General features: G+C 38.8%; 1 protein-coding gene across 7 annotated transcripts; it reads right to left on the bottom strand.

The window, feature by feature from the left end:
- Positions 1–10,921, bottom strand: Ube4B (Ubiquitination factor E4B). Of its 7 annotated transcripts, none has more exons than XM_017624065.1 (13): positions 10,834–10,921; positions 7,316–7,659; positions 7,155–7,240; positions 6,941–7,094; positions 5,238–6,167; positions 4,444–5,159; positions 3,799–4,370; positions 3,209–3,614; positions 3,032–3,144; positions 2,786–2,963; positions 2,559–2,705; positions 1,448–1,790; positions 1–1,353 (listed from the first exon to the last, which is right to left on the bottom strand). In XM_017624065.1, the coding sequence occupies exons 3-13, from the start codon at positions 7,206–7,208 to the stop codon at positions 1,055–1,057; spliced, it is 3,912 nt and encodes a 1,303-aa protein (XP_017479554.1). In that variant the 5' UTR covers positions 7,209–7,240; positions 7,316–7,659; positions 10,834–10,921; the 3' UTR covers positions 1–1,054. The 7 variants fall into 7 exon arrangements, with proteins under 7 accessions (XP_017479554.1, XP_017479555.1, XP_017479557.1 ...); XM_017624066.1 differs by having other exon boundaries at positions 7,337–7,659; XM_017624068.1 differs by having other exon boundaries at positions 3,218–3,614; positions 7,155–7,659.
- Between the last annotated feature and the right edge of the window lie 10,602 nt (positions 10,922–21,523).

Below are 21,523 nucleotides of genomic sequence, written 5' to 3'. Positions count from 1 at the left end.
TATTACACTTTTAAATATCTTTTCAAGAAATTAATTTTTATTTTACGCGCGACGGCAATGGTGACGTCGCCATTTAATGCTAAAGATAGCTTACAATTAACACTTCTATTTGTATGTAATGTATGTATGTTTGTATTTTTTTTTTGTATATATATACTTGTATGCATGTATGTATGTACGTACTCATATATGTAAAAATTGTATTAAATCAAATATAGGCCATCGTATATTACGCATATATTTTAATTATATTTTTATGATTTATACTTTTTTAATTTTTATGTTCCTCAATCTTAGCTTCAAACTAATTCTTACTTAAAAAAATCGTATTTTAAACGCCTTTTTTTGTTTCATTTTGTTGTTTTGTTTCGTTTCGCTTTTCTTCTGCTTGCTTTTGTTGGTATACTCAAACAAATTGACAATATTGGATTATTGAAGAAGGCCGGAATTTAAACCAACATTTCATTTTTTCGCTTGCTTCTTTGTTTTTCTTCACTTGTATATGTATGTATGTATGTATGTATATCGTATATCGTAAATTTAAATTGTTGCGAATTTCAGCTACATATAGACATATACACACTAGAGTTGATAAATACAGATACAAAGACAAGAACAAAAATAGAATAATAATAATAATGAAAGGATATAAATATAGACAGTTCCTCCTTCTTTTGTAACAGAGTTATGAAATACAAAAATAATAATAATAATTACAAAGAAATGTAACAATAACTGATTGTGAGAGTATTTCTATTATAATTCGGTAATAACTAAACATAATAAAGGAATCATTTAATAATGTTTACCTCAACTTATGGTGAGGTAAATGATATAAGCAGAAAATGCTATCTTAAGTAAGACCTTTTTGTTTTTTTTTCATACACACGCACACACACAAAACAACTAATTAAAATTCGATTCATGAACTACGCCAAACATATAAGAAGCTGCTACATCGGCGGCAGCGATTTCAGTGACTTATTTTCTCGTTTGTTTGCTTGCTCGCCACATTCACCGTACAGTACATACCACACGCCATCGATGCTATAATTTAGCTGCTCTTATCGTTTAAGCGTACATTTTGCTCTTGTTGTCGCTTAAAACGTTGCTCCTTACGCCAAGCATCGATACGTTCCTTCAGTTCAATATTTGGCACGAGCATATCTTCGGTCAATGGCTGACGATTGAACGGATCAGTGTTGCTGTTCAACAAATGCCTTGTTATAATAGCACGATCCATAATCGTGCCCGATGGCAGCATTACCGGATCCGACATGAGCGTATCCATTAGAGGATCTTTGAATTCGTCGGGCGCATCGGCGCACTCATCTTCGGCTAGCTGATTTGCAACTGCAAAATAGTAGTAGTAAAAGTAATGAAAATCTTATACAGAAATATCAAAAAGAAAAAACAAGGAAAAGAAACAATGCCGCCAACAACTTACCATAAATATCATGGGCTCTACTAATCAATGACCTGAATTTTTCCACCTCAGTTGTGGAACGTATACCCAAACGTTCTATGCGACTGGCAGCATCGTCAAATAGATGCTTCTGAAATGAACGCTCGTCGGCGGCTAATGCCTGCGCAAATCTATCACAGTCCAGATGTAGATATATATCAAAAATTTCGCCTAGCAGCCGACGTGGTTCCCAACCATATTTAGCTGGATTGCGTACTTTTAGATCATTGCACTTGGGCCCACACAATTGTTGTAAATTGAAATTTAACATTGAACTGAGACGATCGATTATTTCGTCGCGCATGAATGGCTCTTTAATGTCATTCTGAAAATTAAAAACAAAAATTAATTAAAAATGTATGCATATGTATTTGATTAGCTTGTAGGCTTGCGTTTAATATACATACAAGTACATATCAGTTATAAACATTAAAAGCAATCTTAAGACTGGTTTTCACTATGTCATAGTTTGACAAAAAATTTTGGCGACATATTTTTACACAACTTTATCTCCTTTATCCATACCTCTACCGATGATATTATGGGCTAAAAACTGACAGATGGCCGATTTCGCAGCGCATGTACACGACTAAAGACCTTACCTGATCAAAATCAATCTATAAACCGCTTTTTGATTTTGACATAGTGTTTTCACTTATTTGACGACAAATGCCACTGAATTTGACATAGTGAAAACCAGTCTTTAATCTCTTTTAAATCGTAGGTATATGAAAAATTAGTATTTGAACTGCACCTATCGGAAATAATATTTACTACAGATCAGTTTTGTTGTTGTTGATCAGCGTATCATGAACGTGTGTAAAAAAAAAAAACTGTCAGAAGAAGGAAGCAATGAACTGCATATTCCGTCAATTAAAGAAATAAAAATCCAGATTGTAAATGGCACACTGCCATGCTAGAGATTGTATCTCCCAAAGAGACACGGCCTAAGAGTACTATACGCACTATGTTGTTGTTATTGTTACAGCATACAAATTCTCCCAACGAGTTTTTGGAAAATCAGCTCGATCGAGAAGCCTTGGCCAGTTGTGTCCTTCCGGTTATGTAACATCAGTTTTAATATCGAACTTACCGTTAAATAATGAAACATTTCCACAGTTTCGCGTGCAAGTGTCAAATAAGAACGACACTGTCGTTCATCAGTATTTAATTGCGAGAGTCTAGTTTGTTGCTGTTCAGAGCTCATTTGCCCCCACGCGCTCTCGTTCATCATCAGCACCTAGAAAACACAATAAGAAAGAGAATTTTTTTTTTCATTTTATCTGCTACTACTTCTACTTCATCATTTCGCAATTTTACCTGTGTTTGATGTATGCGCTTCAAATTTTCTAGGCATTCGTCCAACAGGAATGTGGTATCGTTCATGAGCATGTTAATAAACTTCACAAATTGTTTACCCGAATTCGATTCGGTTATCATTACTTGCCGTAGCACAGGATTTTCCCACATTGATTTAAATAGATGACTTATGTGATATCTGAAAAGCAAATTCATTAGCGAAAATATACAAACATATATTAATTTTATTATTTCTAGTTTACTCACCTAATAGTAAATTTATCATAGAACTCAGTACTTTGTCCAGTCGTTTCAATATCTACGTAGAATTTCATAAGCGCGCTGCAAAGCACAGTCTGTGCCAATTCATGATTCCACATCTAAAACAAAAAAAAACGTGTGAGCAAATGATAAAATAAAAGTAATCAATTACATTGAATTTACTGTGCTTACAGATGCGCTTAATGAATTTTGTGGTCCAAGTGAGAACACAAACAACACTTCAACTAATTTGGCAGTGACATAAGGATTCTTTATGAGATTGGGCACACAGACGCACGTCAACAACCATGTGATTATCGAATGATCGATTGTCTGCCGTATATCATTGAGGGCATGTTGCATGGCGAACAATATGAATTCGGCAATATCGTCGACATACCACTCGGGCAGTGCAGCAAATGCATCGGTCGGCTTCAATTGTTGCACCGGCACATTGGCTATGAATGGGCCCTCAATGGCACGTCCCTCAATTTGATATAGTAGATATTCACAAACAGTCGAATAGAAGTACATGCAAGCTGATAAAAGTTTAGGATCGAGCAAGCATAGTTCACTGCACATTTTGGACCTAATTAAAATATATATTTATTTGTTAATTGATACATGACTATGATGTATTTGGAACGCATTTCCTTTGTCTTTGTTCAAATAGATTTCGAAACTAACGTTTTTTTTCTTCTCTGAACTCATCAAATGCATAATATACCTGCGTTCCACCTACATACATATATACACACATTCACTCCACTTACCTAGTCAACTTTTTCAATTGCTTATGCCAACGTTCACGAAATTGTTTATTCCTTTTCGCATAAGGTGTATTCTCCCAATGCGATTTGGTGCGATCGATTTCGTCAATGAGTTTTTGCAGTTCTTTAATGGCGCGTGCCTTCTGCCGATAGCGTTGTATGGCTGGCATATAGCCCAAATGATGCGCTTGAAGTGTTAGGAACCAACATTGCGTCTGGAAGTTGGCATTATGTGTGACCGTAGCAAAATTACGTTCAATGAACTGTTTATATTCGTCGTCAGCGTAACGTAATTTCGTATCGTTCTCAATGGAGATCAACGAGTCTTTATAGAAGGGAAAAGCCGGATCGATGCGATCCAATTTGATTTTCACCGACAGCTGTTGCAATACGCTCATTAGATTTATGACGAAACCATCGCGTGCAAGCAATTTTTCATCGCAAGCGAGCTGTGCACGACGCTCGTTGTAGCGCAGTATTTTGCCAATGTAGTCAAGCGTATTAGGGCGGCTATTTACGTTGACGAGCAACGAGTGAAAGACTGTATGCATTGACGTGCGCATTGATTGCATTTCCTAAGCGAAAAAAAATATATCCAAAATTATTGAAAATCTTTGTACAAACGTTGTTTAATATTGTAATTCTCACCCAACGAAAGTGGTACATGCTATACACAATGACATTGCTTTTGCCATGCGCCTCTGCGAATTTCACATTTTCCTCGGCGAACAGCGAGACGGATAAGAATGGCCCTAAATAGCTGCATTTCACTATTTCTCGGCCTGGTATTTTCGTACACATTTCAGGAAGGAAATTCACTTGCGCAGCAATTAAATCACATATCGGCCGCGACGAACCAACTTTAATGGTGACCAATTTAGATAACAAATCAATTTGCTGTGTATTTATATTGGCTGTACAAATATTGCGTTGCATGCCAATGAAGAGACCACGCAGAAGTTGTGTAAAGATTTGTTGGAAGTCTTCAAATTGGTTGTAGGCGGTAGCCACCAAATCATATAAGAATCCATCGGGTATGCGACCTTGGTAGAGCATTTCCAGCAAGGCTGATTGATCTAATATATAATTCGAATTTTCATAGATGCGATCGGTGAGCACAAGTATTGTGGTGCGCATTACGGCGTCATATACTTGTTGTAGTATGCTTTGAATTTTCGTTGCCGCCTCAATTGGATCATTGCTGCTGCTAACATTATTATCAGTTAAGTATTGTTGACGTAGCCGATGACAATTTACCAAGTATAAGACGACATCTTGTTTGACCACAGTGCCGCGCATTGTGGCAGACGTTGGTACTGGATAGGTGGTGCAATCCAAATTAGCAGCAGCTGAGGTAGTCGCTGCTGTTATAAGTGGCAATAAAAAAGAATATAAAATTTGAAATGCAACTTTTTTTCTTACGCAAGTATTCAAAAACCTACCCTGTGATGATGTGGGTTGTTCATCGTCGCGTGTACTACTACTGCCGCCACCACTCATTGCATTTTCTGAAAAGAAAATCGATGGTCGCGTGCCACCTGCGCTGCCTGGCGCTGCATTTGCCAATATTTCTTGTACTTCCGTGTCATCGCTTTTGATCTTTTTCGGAGTTGAATAAGTGGGATTCGCTGATGATGCTGCCGATGTTGTAGACGTAGACGTCGCCAATGCAGATGCAGCGGTAGATTTCGATGAAGTCGCTTTATTATTGTCACTGGAACTTACAGCTATTGCTGAGCTACTAGCACTCGTAGACGGAATATCGGCCTCGTTGGTAGCCGCTGCAACGCTTCCGCCGCTAGCCCCCTCTGTTGAATCATGCTCTTCTTTATACAACTTTAGCACACACTCTAGCAGTAGATCATGTATGATCGTTTCAAAATCAAAACGCATATGTGGATATTGTTCAAGAAAATTGGCAGTACGCGGGCATATCATTGAGCCGACACTATGTTCATTCCATGCAGCATTGAATATTTTCGAAATCATGCCCTCAATGCGTTCATCTAACGACTGTTCCGGCTGCTTACGTTCGCTAATCGTGTTTGTAATCTCTGTCGTCTCCATACATTCAACGAAACTGCTGTCAGCTGCTTCGTTGCTATAATTGCCGAGTTCTGCTTTTATAGCACATTCTGTTGGAGGTGTGAATACAGACGAGGTTGATGAAGCAGCGGTCAGCACTAATGGGCATTTAGCTATATCCATGGGTTGAGTAGGTGTTGTATTTAGTGAATTCATTTCAACGTCAACGTCCATTTTCGTAGATTCCGAAGGGGGTAGCATGTTTTCTGATGAATTAGAAGCCTCCGCTGTGAGTTGGGTGCGCAATAAGCGTGAATCCTTAGTAGCATAGTTGGGACAGCGGGGTGCTAAAAGTTAGTGTAAACGGTAAAAATTGATAAAGTTTAAAATAATAGAAAATAATAGCCCCTTCAAATAGCCAACACTAAGCGAGAGGCGAAATGAACGAAATGAATGGAGGCTAATATAAAATATTGGCCCGAAGATATAGTTGTAAGCCAAAAAACCTTCTAGTTCAAGTGTGGAGTAGAATTGAAATATTAAATTTTAGTCAAATATTGAATAATTAAATCCAATACATACAAACAATAGATAATTAATTTGAGCCCAGCGCAAATCAGTTTAACCCAAACACAAATCAATTTAAACTCGACGTAAATGCAATTTAACTAATGACAAATGCAATTTAACTAAACGCAACAAACTCAAACAAATTAAACCGAACACAAATCTATTTAACTTAAAAGCAAATTAAATAAATTAAAAAGGAGGATCCAATATAACAAGACACGTTGTTCCTTGAAATATTATAATTTTCAGTATTAGGCAATTTGGCTTGCAACTCAGATTTCTTAAATGGGGTCTTCCTGAAATCATAAAAAAAAAAATGTATCGTGAAGTGTTTTTATATTGGAGAACCTGCTTCCGGCCTATTTTAATCAAAAAGTCTGTTAAAAAATCCATCCTGCTTGTTTCCAAGATAAAAGAAAAACGGAATACTGTAATTACTATCGAAGCGCGATCTTGTATGATGTCAACTATTTTTTTTTTTTTAATTGGAATGACGTTTTATTCAAAATACATTTCAAAATACATTTTTAAATACATACTATGTACATACCTAAGCCCTTCTCATTATCATCCGCTGACACTGGTGTTGTCGGAATTGTAGTGGAGCTTGAGCTGCTCTCTATTGTTGTAGTTGTGGTACTGCTGGGCGTATTTACTTTTGGGGTATTAGCTACCGCTAATGTACGCAATCTTCGTGCGCGTATCTGTAAAGAAATTCAGTTATTTGTCACTTTAATTCAAACATATATTACTTAATGTTTTACCTCTTCCGGCGTTAATTCATTCATCTTGTTATTTTGCTCCTCAGCTGATGACATGTCAGACCACTGAAGCTACTCACTTGGCTATCCTGTTTAAGAGTCTCTTTTATTTAGTACAATATATTAAAATGTTTTCAAGAAACTATAGATATGTATGTATGTACAGCTTCTTTCTTTTCCAATACGTTTGGTTTGCTTCCTCCACTGACTTGCCACTTTTGTCGACGTCGTCACTGTCAAGGTAAAGCGTTGGTTGAGCTTGTTCTATTGGCTATTGTCTCACATCCACAAAATTTCTTTTATTTACAAATTTTCTTTTTCTGCGCTATGTCTGAGGAAATTACGCGTGCAAATGTAGAAACTTTGCAACGCTATTTACTGCTTTGTCGGTATTTCAGCTTTTGACGCTGTCCGATTTTATACTGTCGTGCTATGGTGCGTTGGCAGAGAGGCGGCGGTTGAAATGGTGACTGCGGAATTCGTTGCTGCGTTGTTGTGGGTGAACGAACTGCATGAAAATACATGGAATATATTATGTATGTAATTGGCATTAAATTCTGTCTAGTTTTTTTTATTTTAAAGAAGACTTTAGCAAGAAATTAACGCGTGCGAACAAGTCATTGAGACAAAACGCCGATTAGCCGTTTAGAGGCCAAATGTCAAAAGCTCATTTATGAGTCTGCGTTAGAAAAAAAAGAAATAGCGGGATTTATTTTCCTACCTTGTATTTACTAAAAATTGGTCTGTGGCATGGCAAACGGCGCAGTCGGATGATTGGCGGGGTGTACCAAGTACATATCGCACCCTTAATAAAAAATCGCAACAAATTTTCAGGAAAACAATAAAACTGTTGATGCTCCGCAAGCGACGCGAAACAAAAACAGCCTAATTCTAAAGCTATACTAGCTAGTATATAGCTATAAAACTAGTTTAAAGCTAAACGACCCGTGTGCGGACTGATTAAGGAGTATTTTTTCTAGTTTAAGAAGATGGTGATGAAAAGGAAATTTTGGCGCACGGTGGTTTGAAAACTGTTATATGGAAAAAAAATAAAGTTCAAAACATTTTTAGTTGTGACTTGTACAAAAATTTTCTGATAAGGCAGTGTCAAAATATTTCTTCACGCTCTAATTACTTCACCTGTTATAATTCTACCAATAAGTAGTTAGAAAAAAATGTGATATCATTAAAACGCCTAATAGACATGTAACATATGCCTGTATATTAAAGCCAATAATAATAATATTCTTTTACCATCATCTCTATAATTGTGGTTTTGGCCATCGAACCAAATTGTACTTGCATACTTTGATGCAGATCCTGCACTGCATTATACTATTTTTAGAAATCAATAAAAGTGATGAGCATTAAAGTCACCCTGTGGTAGTGGCAGTCAAATATAAATAAATATAGGCGTACGATGTGTACGCAAACAAATCTATAAGTATACATACGTACATTTATGTATGTACAAACATATAGTATATAAATATTCATGTATATATGTAAGTAGAAAGGGTCGCTTGTGAACAGGTAACAATGAATGGGGAGGTATTTGCTGCACCAAGTTTCTATAAAGTATATTTTAAAACACATACGGGAAATCAGCCAAAGGACAAAATCAGCTGAGAAAAAATATTGCAAACTGCAATCATACGCAGTATGTATGATGTGTGCAGGTAGATAAGCCAGGGACGGTCAAGTGCACCATCAACGATTTTGTTGGAATTTACTCGAAAACAATGGTGATGGAGCGTGCCAAGTTCCTCGAAAGCATCGATATACATACATACATACATATGCACATATTTTATCATGTATATATGGCTTATTTGTTAGTCCATAAACAAAGCTCATGAAAAAGTAGCTAGGATGGAATAATATAAAACATTTCTACCGAAATAAACAAAAGTATGGACAGAAAACAAAATCTATTGGTATATGTATATATTTATTGGATACGTGTATGTACATATGTATATACAAATGAATGCACACATTCCCACTGGGAAAAGAGGTAAGCACCTTACGGGGTAAGCCATGTTTTCTTCAAGTTTTTAAAATTGTTATCATGGCCAATGTCATCTACTAGTAAAGCACAAAATGATCACCTCCGACGACACATTACGTAGTCGGTTGATAAATAACGTCCCGCCGAAGTTATTTCCAAGCGCCGAACTACTCCGAGCGAATGCTCTGCATTCTACGTAACTCAGTTTGTAAGGCGGCTCAGAAGTATGTCTGACCCTTACCAGCAACTTACACTGCACCAGGCGGTCCTTACCACATCACTGACGAATCTCCCTCACCTTAACAAAGACCTGGCCGCCTTATGTATGTAAGTAGGAATTTAGAATGTACACTTATAAAGTAAGTCACGTAGAAAGTAGAGCAGTCGCTCGGAGTGGTTCGAGGCTTGGAAATTACTTCGGTGGCACGTTATTTTGCAACTGACAACGTAATGTGTCGTCGGAGGTGTTCATTTTACGCTTTACTAGTAGATAACATTGGTCACGATGACAATTTTCGTACTAAAAACTGAAAGAAACATGTAATGTGCTTACCTATTTTCCCAGTGGGTTTTGTAGATGTTGATGTGTACACATTTTTACACATTTGTATGTAGGTACATATATATATATGTACATAAATACAATGCATATATATTGTATGCAGACATGAATGTATATAACACATTTGCCAGTAAAGCATAGAAAGGAATGGAGAAGCGGTAAGGGCCAATAGAACACCAAATTCTGATAAGAAAAATTAAAAATAAAATCTGCCATTTAATAATTAATACTAAATACCTCTAAATTCCTATACAAGACTTTTCTTCACGGGAGTGATTAATCTTCAAATACAAAAAATATACTACATAAATTATGTTATATGCATATTAAACTACGCAATAGAAAATTATTAGCATTCGCAGATTTCCGTCTAAATAAGCAATAATACATATACGAATTTATACCAAAACTTGGCACATATATAGGTAACCTTTGCAATAAGTTGATATCAGGGGCTCAAATTTTTGACTACCCCTCTGTTAGCTTTCTTTAAGTGGCCTTTGTGAATACATATGTTTGTTTGTATGACGTATTTTAGATATGTATACATATAGAGATAGGCAGTTTTCCGTTAATTAGCAGCTTTAGTTAACTTTTCCGCTTACTCACCCTTTCCCAGCGTTTTATATGGCACAGACTATTACCCAAATTTACTATTTTAATGAAGATTCACGTTTAAACTGAAAACCATTTGTCATATGTGATTTTTCACAAATCGTCGCAAGTTTCTTTTTGTTGCTTCTCTTTGCACTTTACACGTATTTTATTTCCGAAGTTATTCTTCGCCCAGGCAAGAAAAAAAACAAGCTCAAACCAAAACAGGAAGAGAAAATCATCAGATTTTCTAGTTTAAGTACCTTTTCTTGTTTTAACTGTTAATTTAATCGAATTTAAGTGCGCATCGAACCGAACTGAACTCGAGCTTCAACTTATAATTCGGCTATCTCGACGTACACGTATTTTTCTCAACTCGGTATTAACTAATTTGCTTGCTTTAGCAAACTTCACAATTTTCTCGGGCGTAATGTTATTTTAGTGATTTTCTCTTCGTACAAAAAAGGAAATTTTGTTTGGTTTCGCAGAATAAATAACTTATTCAATTTTCTTACTTTTTCTAGCGTAATAATCTTGCACTTCACCACTTCACTGACTGAACGCAAAATGTCGAAGCAGCAAAATGAACTTTTGGACGTGGATTGTCAGGGCTGCCAAAACGAGAGGTACACGCTGCTATTATTTTCTTTAATATTATGACAGATATTGCACATTTTAATCAACAACATGTTTGTTAAATTAGTTTATATACATTTCTAGTGTATCTCTGTAATGACTACAACGAAACAAAGAAGAGTTAAGCCCATTTAAATATAGTTGGAAAAATGTTTGGCAACTCTACGAGTGAATGACTGGTGAAATTTATCATATGTGGGTTTTTGCGGCGAAATCAACATTTTCTGTTTAAGTTCATTGCTTGGTTCATTGCCTGAGATAAGTGTTGATTAACGAAAAAAAATAATTTTTTAATAAAATGTGCGTTGCAAACTATAGCGTTTTTATCTAGGAAACTCGTTTGCCAATATTTTTGCTCAGATCAAATTTGCCCCATGNGAATTATCTGAGTGGTCGACACTCGTCAGTAACATGAACCAACGACTACAGATCACGTAATCCGCCATCGTTGTATTTGTAATCGATTTTCAGAAAAAAGTTTTCGTAGCGTTTTTGATGTTTTTTGGTTCTGTTTACATCGTCTTCTACTTCTTCGTAGTGATATTTTAGCGATTTTATGTGTTTTCTGCAGCGGTTTTAATTAGAAATTTAGATTTATTACAAATTTATGATATAATATGAAGTGCTTTCTGATTGGAACAAGTTTGTGCGTCTGTTTGATTTGCCAAGAGGCGTAAATTTGCGTGAAAAGTGGGTGCACATTTGTGGTCAGAACGTTGGCATTGAAATATCGGCCGGTGCCGATAATATGCGATTGTAAAACACTCTCAATCATTAAAACCATATTTTATGAACTTTTTTTTCTAATTGTCATCAAGTTTCACTTTTTATATTTTATAATAAATACCAATCTAATCGCACTCAATAACCGCGCCTTTTTCGTTTTCTTTGTTTGTTTTCATTTTTAGGCAGATGTCAAAAACGCTCAGAAATTTACTTTTTTCATTCTTTTCCGATTGCGTGATCTTGTTAGTTGGTTCTTGGGCGGAGCCCGCACCCTTTTCCGGATTTCAACGGCATATTTTTTTTTGTGCAAATTGACGTGCGGCGACAGGGGGGCTAAACTTGGAATTTTCAACATTTTCAAAAGCTTATATTTCGAAAACTATTGAACCGATTTTCTAAATATGGACACATTTGGAATGGTGATTGAAGGGATAGATATATCCAAGGCATATTTAACAAGGTAGAAGTGACCACTAGCTCGAACTCTCTTGTAGCTAGTTATAATGTCAAAAAACTGTAAACAAACAATTTAACCCTATGAGGTGCGCGTGCTATGTTTGCTACAAATTAGCATCAATTGAACCTCATCACGGTGAAATTATAGGTGCGTTCGTTTAAAATCTCCAACAGAAACCAACCAACTGCCAAATTCCGGCGAAATGTCATCTGTTCGCTCACAAGAGAGAAATATCCAAAATAGTACGCGAACAGAAAATTTGCAGAAACTTGCAAGTTAGACGAACAGCTGATATAATTTTTGTTTACATTCAAAAGTGTAAAATTTAAAACGTACGAAAACTCATTACAAAGTGGTATCCTGGCACAGTTTATTGATTAAACAAATAACTACTTACTTCTTACAAGTTTAATTAGTCGCATTTTGTAATTTTTAACTTCCAAACCATCAAATTCAATTTTGTGATTTGCGTAAATGCCAACCAGCTGTTTTTGATCAGCTGTTTTCCTGTTGGCAAATTGCTGTTGGCAAAAATTTTTCCAACAGAAACCAGCAGCTTCCCCTCAAAATGAAATGTCACTTTGCTCTCTCAATTTCCCCTACTTTGCAAGTTTTTTGAGTACGCGAACGCAAAAACTTGTAAGTTTTGGTTAAACATGAACAATTAACAGCTACGCGAACGAACCTTATACCAGGTGTAGAAAGATTTCACCCTATCTTAACTGAAAATTTGCCTTTAAAAATTTGTATAAAATAGCCGCATGTCAGGAAAATAAAGCGATACAACTTTTTTATTACTTCACCTGCTTATAATTTCACCATGGAAATGCATCAGCATAAATACATACATATGTATGTACGTATACTAATTTTAAGGATTACTTCAATATTACCTTTAAAGAATTTTAGCTGCATTCGCATCTTATATGCACATATTTATATGGACAGAAAATAATACCTCATAAAGGAAACCACGTCAATAAATGAAATAAATGTTTTATGAAACTGTTTTAAAATTTCCTTTCTTTCTCTTCGCCCAATATTTTTGCGCGTTTGGTTAAATATTTACTTCTTAAAAACATCCCCACTTATAAAAAACGATTTAATGTTTTCTTCTACATACGTATGTATATCAGTGTAAGTCTACATGAACCAAAAATACAAGATCACGCCTTCTTAGTAGCCCGTTATCATTCCCACCACAGCCGGTTCTACGTACCGGAATGACTCGGGTTTTACACGACGAAGGGCTGTTGTTTCGGCGATCTAACCCCGTTTAGGTCGGCGAAGTATCAGAAGTTGTTCGTCTATAGGGCTACATTCAATTGTAATGCCTGCGAGGGGTGGAGTCACCTTACAGTCTGCTCGGGACTACGGACACATCGACAGTGGACCACGTCGTACGTGGCCCACTGTTGGTCAAACAGAGCAGCCTCCACGGCTAACCTCAGTCCACCCGAGCAGCCTCACACAGTCACCACAACACAACAGCATAATAACACCACAGACCATACCACAGCCACGACAGACCACATAACACACACAACCGCACCACCACCCACACGCCGCCGCCAACAACTCCTGGTTCCCCCTACAATCTGCACGGTATGTCAGACCAGGATATTCCGTAATGTGACATCAGTCAAGTGCAACACCTGCCTTGGCTGGTGCCACTTTAGGGCATGCTCAGGTCTGCGTACCACGCGAGATTGGACTGGAAACTTCGAGGGCCCGTGTTGCGCTGCTCGGTCGCAGACCTTAATTGCTACGCCTCCCGCCACCATCACAGGCCGGCAACCATCACAGCAGCGCACACAGCCAACTTACCGCCGAACACACACATCACTTACACTCCACATCACGACACGTCTCCCGAACCACATGAAGCTCCTTCAATTTAACAGCAACGGGCTACAGAGCAAGATTGAGGAGATAACCGTCTTCATGTGTCGGCATGGTATATTGCCAGCTACGGTCCAAGAGATGAAGTTGCACAGCAATACAACTTTGTTGAATTGCGCCGGGTACAACGTGCACCTTTGAGATCGCGAGCGAGATAATGGTGGTTGCTTAGGGTTCATCACGCACCACACCGTGCAGTATTGTGTTATCGAAGCAGACATTGACCGCAGGGATACCACCCTAGAATGTCAGGGCATCGCTATCCGGTCAGGCGATGTCGAGCTCGAAATATTTAACATATACATACCCCCTGTCACCTGCTGCCCGGCAGGATATCACCCTGATATAGGTGCGCTCCTCAGAGGTGAAAACCGTATGGTAGTAGGTGACTTTAATGCGCACCACGATCTTTGGCACTCAAGCCTGTCAAACGATCGTAGGGGAACAGACTTGGCTGAGCAGATAGACGATTCGACATTCTGCACAATGAACGACGACGCACCCACCAGGATTATGGGTAACTGCAGTAGCTCGCCAGACATCACAATAGTCAGCGCTGGTCTGATAAACAGCATAACGTGGCGACCTATGCTGACTCTAGCATCAGACCATCTACCCATAGTCATCTCGATTGATAAACCAACCGACTTTGCCTCCGCCAAACACCGGACCTATATCAACTTTTCTAAAGCTGATTGGAAAGGTTACGCGGAGTTTACCGAAAACACCTTCGCAGCGCTCCCCACACCAACCGACGTCCATCTCGGTGAACGTAAGTTCCGCAGGGCTGTCACTGCTGCTGCAGCTCGCTTCATACCGGCAGGATGTATATCGGACCCACGTCCAAACTTCCCTGCCGAAGCGGCTGTTCTAGCCGATGAGCGTGATAGCCTTCGTCAGGCCGATCCCGGAGATCCCCGTATCAGGGATCTCAACGCGGAGATTCGGCAACTAGTAAACGTACATAAGCGGAAGAAGTGGGAGGAGCATCTGAAGACTTGTAATTTCACCTCTGGTGTGAGCAAGCTTTGGTCAACCGTGAGGTCATTGTCTAATCCGACGAAGCACGACGACAGAGTCGAAATTTCCTTCGGCGACCATGCTTCGTCGGACCCGGAGCGATGCGCGAGCTATTTTAGCCGGCAGTTCATACTGCATCCTCCGGTGGACAAAGCCAAGCGTCGAGTGACCAGAAGGCTGAACAAAATGCCTAAACCTAGTGCGCCTCTTGTTTTCTCTTGCGGTGAAGTTCAGGTGGCCATCGGGAAGGCGAAAGCCTCCAAAGCCATGGGTCCCGACGGAATATGCATGCTGATGCTGAAAAATTTGGGTCCTGCGGGGGTAGCGTACCTAACGGAGGTCCTCAACTTGTCAATGGCCACTCTCATCATCCCAGACATCTGGAAGGTGGGGAGAGTGGTCCCACTGCTCAAACCGGGGAAACCTGCCAACAAAGGAGATTCGTATCGTCCGATTACACTCCTTTCCCCGGTAGCGAAGACACTCGAGGCCTTGCTACTCCCGTACTTCACAAACCACCTGACCCCAGCGAAGCATCAGCATGGTTTCCGTAAAGTGCACAGTACAACAACAGCACTTAACGCCATAAACACTCAGATAACTCGTGGCCTTAACCGAAACCGTCCCTGTGAGGGAACGATTCTTGTAGCGTTTGACACCGTCTGCCATTCCACGCTACTAGAAGATATAGAGGCCTCCTCTCTCCCACAGAGGCTCAAACGGTGGTCGGAAAATTATCTGAGTGGTCGACACTCGTCGGTAATGTTTAGAGACAAAACGAGTAAATAGAGGAAAATAAAACAGGGGGTTCCACAAGGTGGTTTCCTTTCCCCGCTGCTGTTTAACTTTTACATTTCAAAGCTCCCTCAACCACCAGAGGGAGTCTTGATTGTCCCTTATGGTGACGACAGTTCGATACTCGCGTCTGGAAAGGGAACTGACGACTTGTATTCGAAAGTAAACGGGTATCTCTCCGAACTTTCTCGCTTCTTCACTGCAAAGTGTCTAGCCCTCTCCCCTACGAAATCCTCTGCGACCCTGTTCACAACCTGGATGAAGGAGGTCAGGCTACCGCTGGGAATTCACGTCGATGACACACCAATTCCGACGGTGAATAACCCCAAAATACGCGGAGTAACATTCGACAGCCTGCTCTCCTTCTCTGCGCACGCAACCGCTACTGTCAATAAAGTACAGAGCCGCAACAAGGTCCTCAAGTCGCTAGCCGGCAGTACTTGGGGCAAAGACAAAGAAACGTTGCTGGCAACATACAAGGCAATAGGCCGGCCGGTTTTGAACTACGCAGCGCCAGTGTGGTCGCCGGGGACTAGTAGGACGCAGTGGACGAAGCTACAGACTGCACAGTACACCGCACACAGGACAGCGACAGGATGCCTCCTGATGTCGCCCGAACACCATCTTCACGGCGAGGCGCAAATGCTCCCCGTAAAGGAGCACAACATAATGCTCTGCAAGCAGTTCCTGATCGGGAGCCACAGAAGTGGCCACCCAAACAGACAGCTGCTTGCAGAGGAGCCCTCGCCTAGGCACGTCAGGAGGCATGCAGACTCTAGACCTGTGAATGCCGTTCTAGGCATACCGCCCCCGGACACAGACGTGACGGAGCTTCATCTGCATCGGGAGACAAGAACGACACTAGCACAACTTCGCTCCGGCTACTGCAGCAGGTTAAACTCCTACCTGAGTAGATTGAATGAGGATGTACCAAATGAGTGTCCGGCATGCGGAGAGACCCCACATTACTCGAAACATCTCTTCGCATGCCCGGAAAACTCGACAATCCTAACGGCCTTGTCCTTGTGGACCAACCCCACAGAAGCTGCACGCTTCCTGGGACTGCCGTTAGTGGAACTTGACGACACCGACTGAGATACCAACCGTCCTGGGCGGGGTTGTTGTAGCCGCTACAACAACAACAACAACAGTAGCCCGTTATAATCGCATTTAGGAAAAAAGTTGGGCGACTCTGGCATTAGCCGTTTGTTTACATTTGTTCGTGGCTTACAATTTGGTGATGGGTTTTTACTGGAATTTTCGCTTGTGACAACGTGTGTACACATAAGGTAAAGAATAATTTAACACAACGACATGATTTATAAAAGAGTTTGTAGAATAAAGATTGTTATTCATGCGTTCAACAATTACGCGGTTTTTTTTTTGTTCTCTTCGTTGTTTACTTCTTACAACAAAGATGGCGTCGAGATTTCGACAGCTAGAAAATAACTTGTTTCTTTCTTTCGGGAAGGCGTGATCTTGCTTCTTTCGTTCATGTGAGTCTAGGTCCTGACGCGGTTATGTGTGCATAATATTGTAAGACAATTCTCTTACACAGTTCTGAAATTCCGTGGCTTCAGGCAACCAAGTCTTCTAACTTCGCAGTTAGACGCCTTAAAGTATCGCACCACTTTCCACACCATGAACCAAAAAACGTGCACCCACTTCCCACGCAAATTAACGCCTTTTGGCCAACCAAACCTACGCACAAACTTGTTCAAATCACACAGCATTTCATTATATATCATAAATATGTAATAAAACAAAATTTATAATTAAAATCGCTGCAGAAAACACATTTAATCGCTAAAAAATCACTACGAAGAGGTAGAAGACGGTGTAAACAAAACCGAAAAACGTCAAAAACGATGCGAAAACTTTTTTCTGAAAATCGATTACAAATACAACGATGGCTTATTTGGTGATCTGTAGTCGTTGATTCATGTTTACACACAATGCAACGCTCGTAGTTCCTGCTCCTTTTCATTTTTGTATATGTATGTATCTCTCGGCCGCTGTGGTGTAGTGGTAAGCAGTGCGCGCTTCCACTCCACAGCACCTGAGTTCAAGCCCTGGTCTAAGCAACATCGCAAAAAAATATAGAAAAAAGGTTTTTTCTTAACAGCGGTCGTCCCTCGGCAGGCAATGGCAAACCTCCGAGTGTATTTCTGCCATGAACATCAGCTTCTCATAAAAAATATAATCGCCGTTCGGAGTCGGCGTAAAACTGTAGGTGCCTCCTCTTTGTGTGACAACATCAAGGCGCACGCCACAAATCGGAGGAGAAGTTCGGCCAAACACTAGCGTATGTGTAAGCGCCAATCTATTATTATTATTATTATTATTATTATTATGCATCTCAAAGCACAATTGAATTTTTAATGCAAATTAGAAAATGCCAACTTGAAAAGGGTTAAAAATTATTCATCATTTGACATTACAGTCGGTGTTCAAAAGAGAGAAATGTCAAAATCACTTCTACCTTGTTTAATATGCCTTGGATATATCTATGTATATAATGTATACACATTGCGAGAAAAGGTAAAAAACGAAATTATGGCAGTTTTTTTTATAAAAATTTATGTTTTTCTTTAAAAAATACGTAATTAACTAAAAACTTAAAAAATACTTTAAAAAATACGTAATTAACTATATTAACAGATTTAAAATTTTAATCATTTAACAAGTAGGATTTCATTCTTTTTCCTTTTGTCTGGTAGTGTGGCTTATATTTTTTTCAGTCTGCAATCATTAAAAAAAAAAAACAATGATTTCACACAGAAGGTGGTAAATACCTGAATTGAAAACTGAGAATGCTGAAGTAAACAGAATTTAATACTGAATGAGCCTACAGATGAATGAAACACTTTGCCATGTGTGCATTCTCTAATTCCGTTCCAATCAAATTTTATACACTAAGAAAAATATGTAAATTTAGATGATGTAATAATGAGGTGTATGAACTTTAAAACGATATTGACGCAGTGTCGCGTATCAATGCACAGCGGCCACGCGGGCTAAGCCATGTCCTACGAATGGATGCTTATGCTTGGACTCCTCCACTCCTGAAACGCAGATTGATTCACATGAACATATTGTACAAATTTATAGTTTTGGTTGTTTAAAAACTGAGTGCGAAATGTTCCAAGACAATTAGTATCTATATTTTTTTTTTTTAAGATTGGAAAATATCCACACAACATGAAATAATCAAGCATAACAACTATTGAATCATAACAGCTTTTATCATTCAGTTCATGGTTTATCCACATACATATAATGTCCTTTTTATACCCGAGCGCACTTGTGCACAAGAGTATTATAACTTTGTTCACATAACGGTTGTTTATAACAGGCAAAACGAATCGAGATAGATATAGACAAATGTATACATGAATGATCAGGATAAAAAGAGATATCGATTTAGCAGTGACTGTCTGTCCGTCCGTCTGTGCACACGATAACTCGAGTAAAAATTAAGATATCTTAACGAAACTTGGTACGTGTACTTCTTTCGGTCGTAGACCGGATGGTGTGGAAAATGGGAAAAATCGGACAATAACCACGCCTACCTCCCATAGAACGATAATTTTCTGAAATACGAAAACTGCGATATTTTAGTAACTACTGAAGATAATTCACTCAAAATTGCTATTTACAATAATTTTCCGACGAAAAATAAGAATATTATAAATTTTTGGAAAATGGGCGTAGCCACGCCCACTTATGGTTACATGTGTATATCTTAGTAACCGCTGCACCAATTTCTCCCAAACTTGGCACAGTTGTTGGCCTTGGTACAGCATACCAAATGTCCTAAAAGTTAAAAAATCGGACAATAACCGCGCCCACATTCCATATAAGGATAATTTAGAGAAATACGAAATCTTCGATAAATCAGTAAATATTGAAGCTAATTTATTCAAAATTGATGCTTGCAACAATTCTTTACCAAGAAATACGATTATGGTAAAACTTTGGAAAATGGGCGTGGCACCGCCCACTTATGATCTCATATAAGTATATCGGTAACCGTTCTACCAATTTGTACCAAACTCGGTATGGTTATTGTGCTTGCCACATATAAGCAAAACGTTGAAAATTATTGAAATCGGACTAAAATTACGGCCGCTTTTCATATAACGGTAAATTTCAGAAATGCTTGAAACTGCAATATTTCGAAATTTAAGGACGCTAATTTACTCAAAATTGATACACCCCGGCTTACCATGTAGCGGTAGCTTTCGGAAAGATAAAAATCATATATTTAATACTTGCGCCGGGTGTTTAATGTTCGGCTCCGCCCGTTTAAAATACATACATATGTACCCATTTTCGCGCGGCCACCCTTTATGATCAGTTTTTATTTGTAAAAAACGATATTTTCATTTCCCCCAAATACCAGGCGCTCATACATGTGAAGCAATAAGTTTTTTATTTCTACGTACAAAGTGGTTGTATAAATTTTTAAATTTCCAAAATTCTACTTTGTAAGGTTCAAAGGCTTCTACAAAAAAAAAAATATTTAAAAGTTCTGCAAATAAATTTATACGTATAGAAAGCATGCAACTTCATATGATTATGATCAGTGGCGGATACACGGGGGGTGTTGGGGGTTACCCCTCCCCCCCCTCAAGTCAAAGAATAATATTTCACTAATATGGGTCTAGAAAAAGGCTATTTAGAAGAAAGTGTGCGTAATAAAAACGAAGAATTTTAAAATTTTTCGTGGTTTTTTGAAAAATTCTTCTAGAACTTCGTCAACTGAAAAATTTATATCTTTGTGAATATTCATAGATGCTAGACCGTTGAGCCTTTCTTGACATGTTGTATTTCTCAAGTAGGTTTTAATTCTTTTCAGGCATGAAAAGCTTCGTTCAGGAGTGGCTATTGAAACGGGCAAAAGTGCCAATATACGTAAGATCTTAAAAACATTCCCAAAAGACGTTGTATTAGCTACTTTTAATGCTTCGAGAGCATTTCGAAAATGTTCGTGTGAAACTCGTTTTTTCCACATTTTTACCTCCAGCAGAAAGTTGTGTTTCGAGCAGTCGATTACTTTTTCATAGAAAACAAACAATTCTTCAGTTTTTTTTTTCGTTAAAATCATACTTTGGAAACAAAACACTAAAATTATTTAAAACTGATTTATGGTTTACGAACCGGCTTTTCAAATGAGCAATATATGTATCAAGGAAGGGAATGTAAAAGGCAATGCGATAGTATGCCTCGGCGTCTCCGGTTTTTACATTAAAGCGATTCTTTTGGCGACTGCTGTATCGCGGTACTTTGATTTCTGTACCTAGGTTGGTGCATACTTCTTCTACGTGTTCGAAAAGCAAATGAAAGTTTTTTCGTGCATCTTGTCGCATTTCTTCAAATTCCTTTAAAGCGAAGCGCACATTGGCGCGATTCTGTCGTTGCGAATCCGCAAGCCCAAAAATTACAACAATGCTACCCATACATTTTAATGCGCTAGCGCACACTTGCACGATTCCGTCGCTGCGAATTTTTCGAACATTCAATGTTCCTCTCTATTGACGCGTTCGAAACGCGGCTTGCAGCGTTTAGAAGGCGTCAAAGAAGAAGAAGAAAGGTGTCACAGCAATATGTGTAATGTACAAAAACTAATAAAAACGTTCGTAATAATAGTATTTTGTACGATTTGG

The sequence above is a fragment of the Rhagoletis zephyria genome, unplaced genomic scaffold, assembly GCF_001687245.7.
Source record: "Rhagoletis zephyria isolate East Lansing unplaced genomic scaffold, Rhagoletis_zephyria_1.1 Rzeph_scaffold_03488, whole genome shotgun sequence".
In the NCBI taxonomy this organism is placed as follows: domain Eukaryota; kingdom Metazoa; phylum Arthropoda; class Insecta; order Diptera; family Tephritidae; genus Rhagoletis; species Rhagoletis zephyria.
Note: the sequence above shows the minus strand (reverse complement) of the source record. Positions and strands in the feature narration are given on the sequence as shown.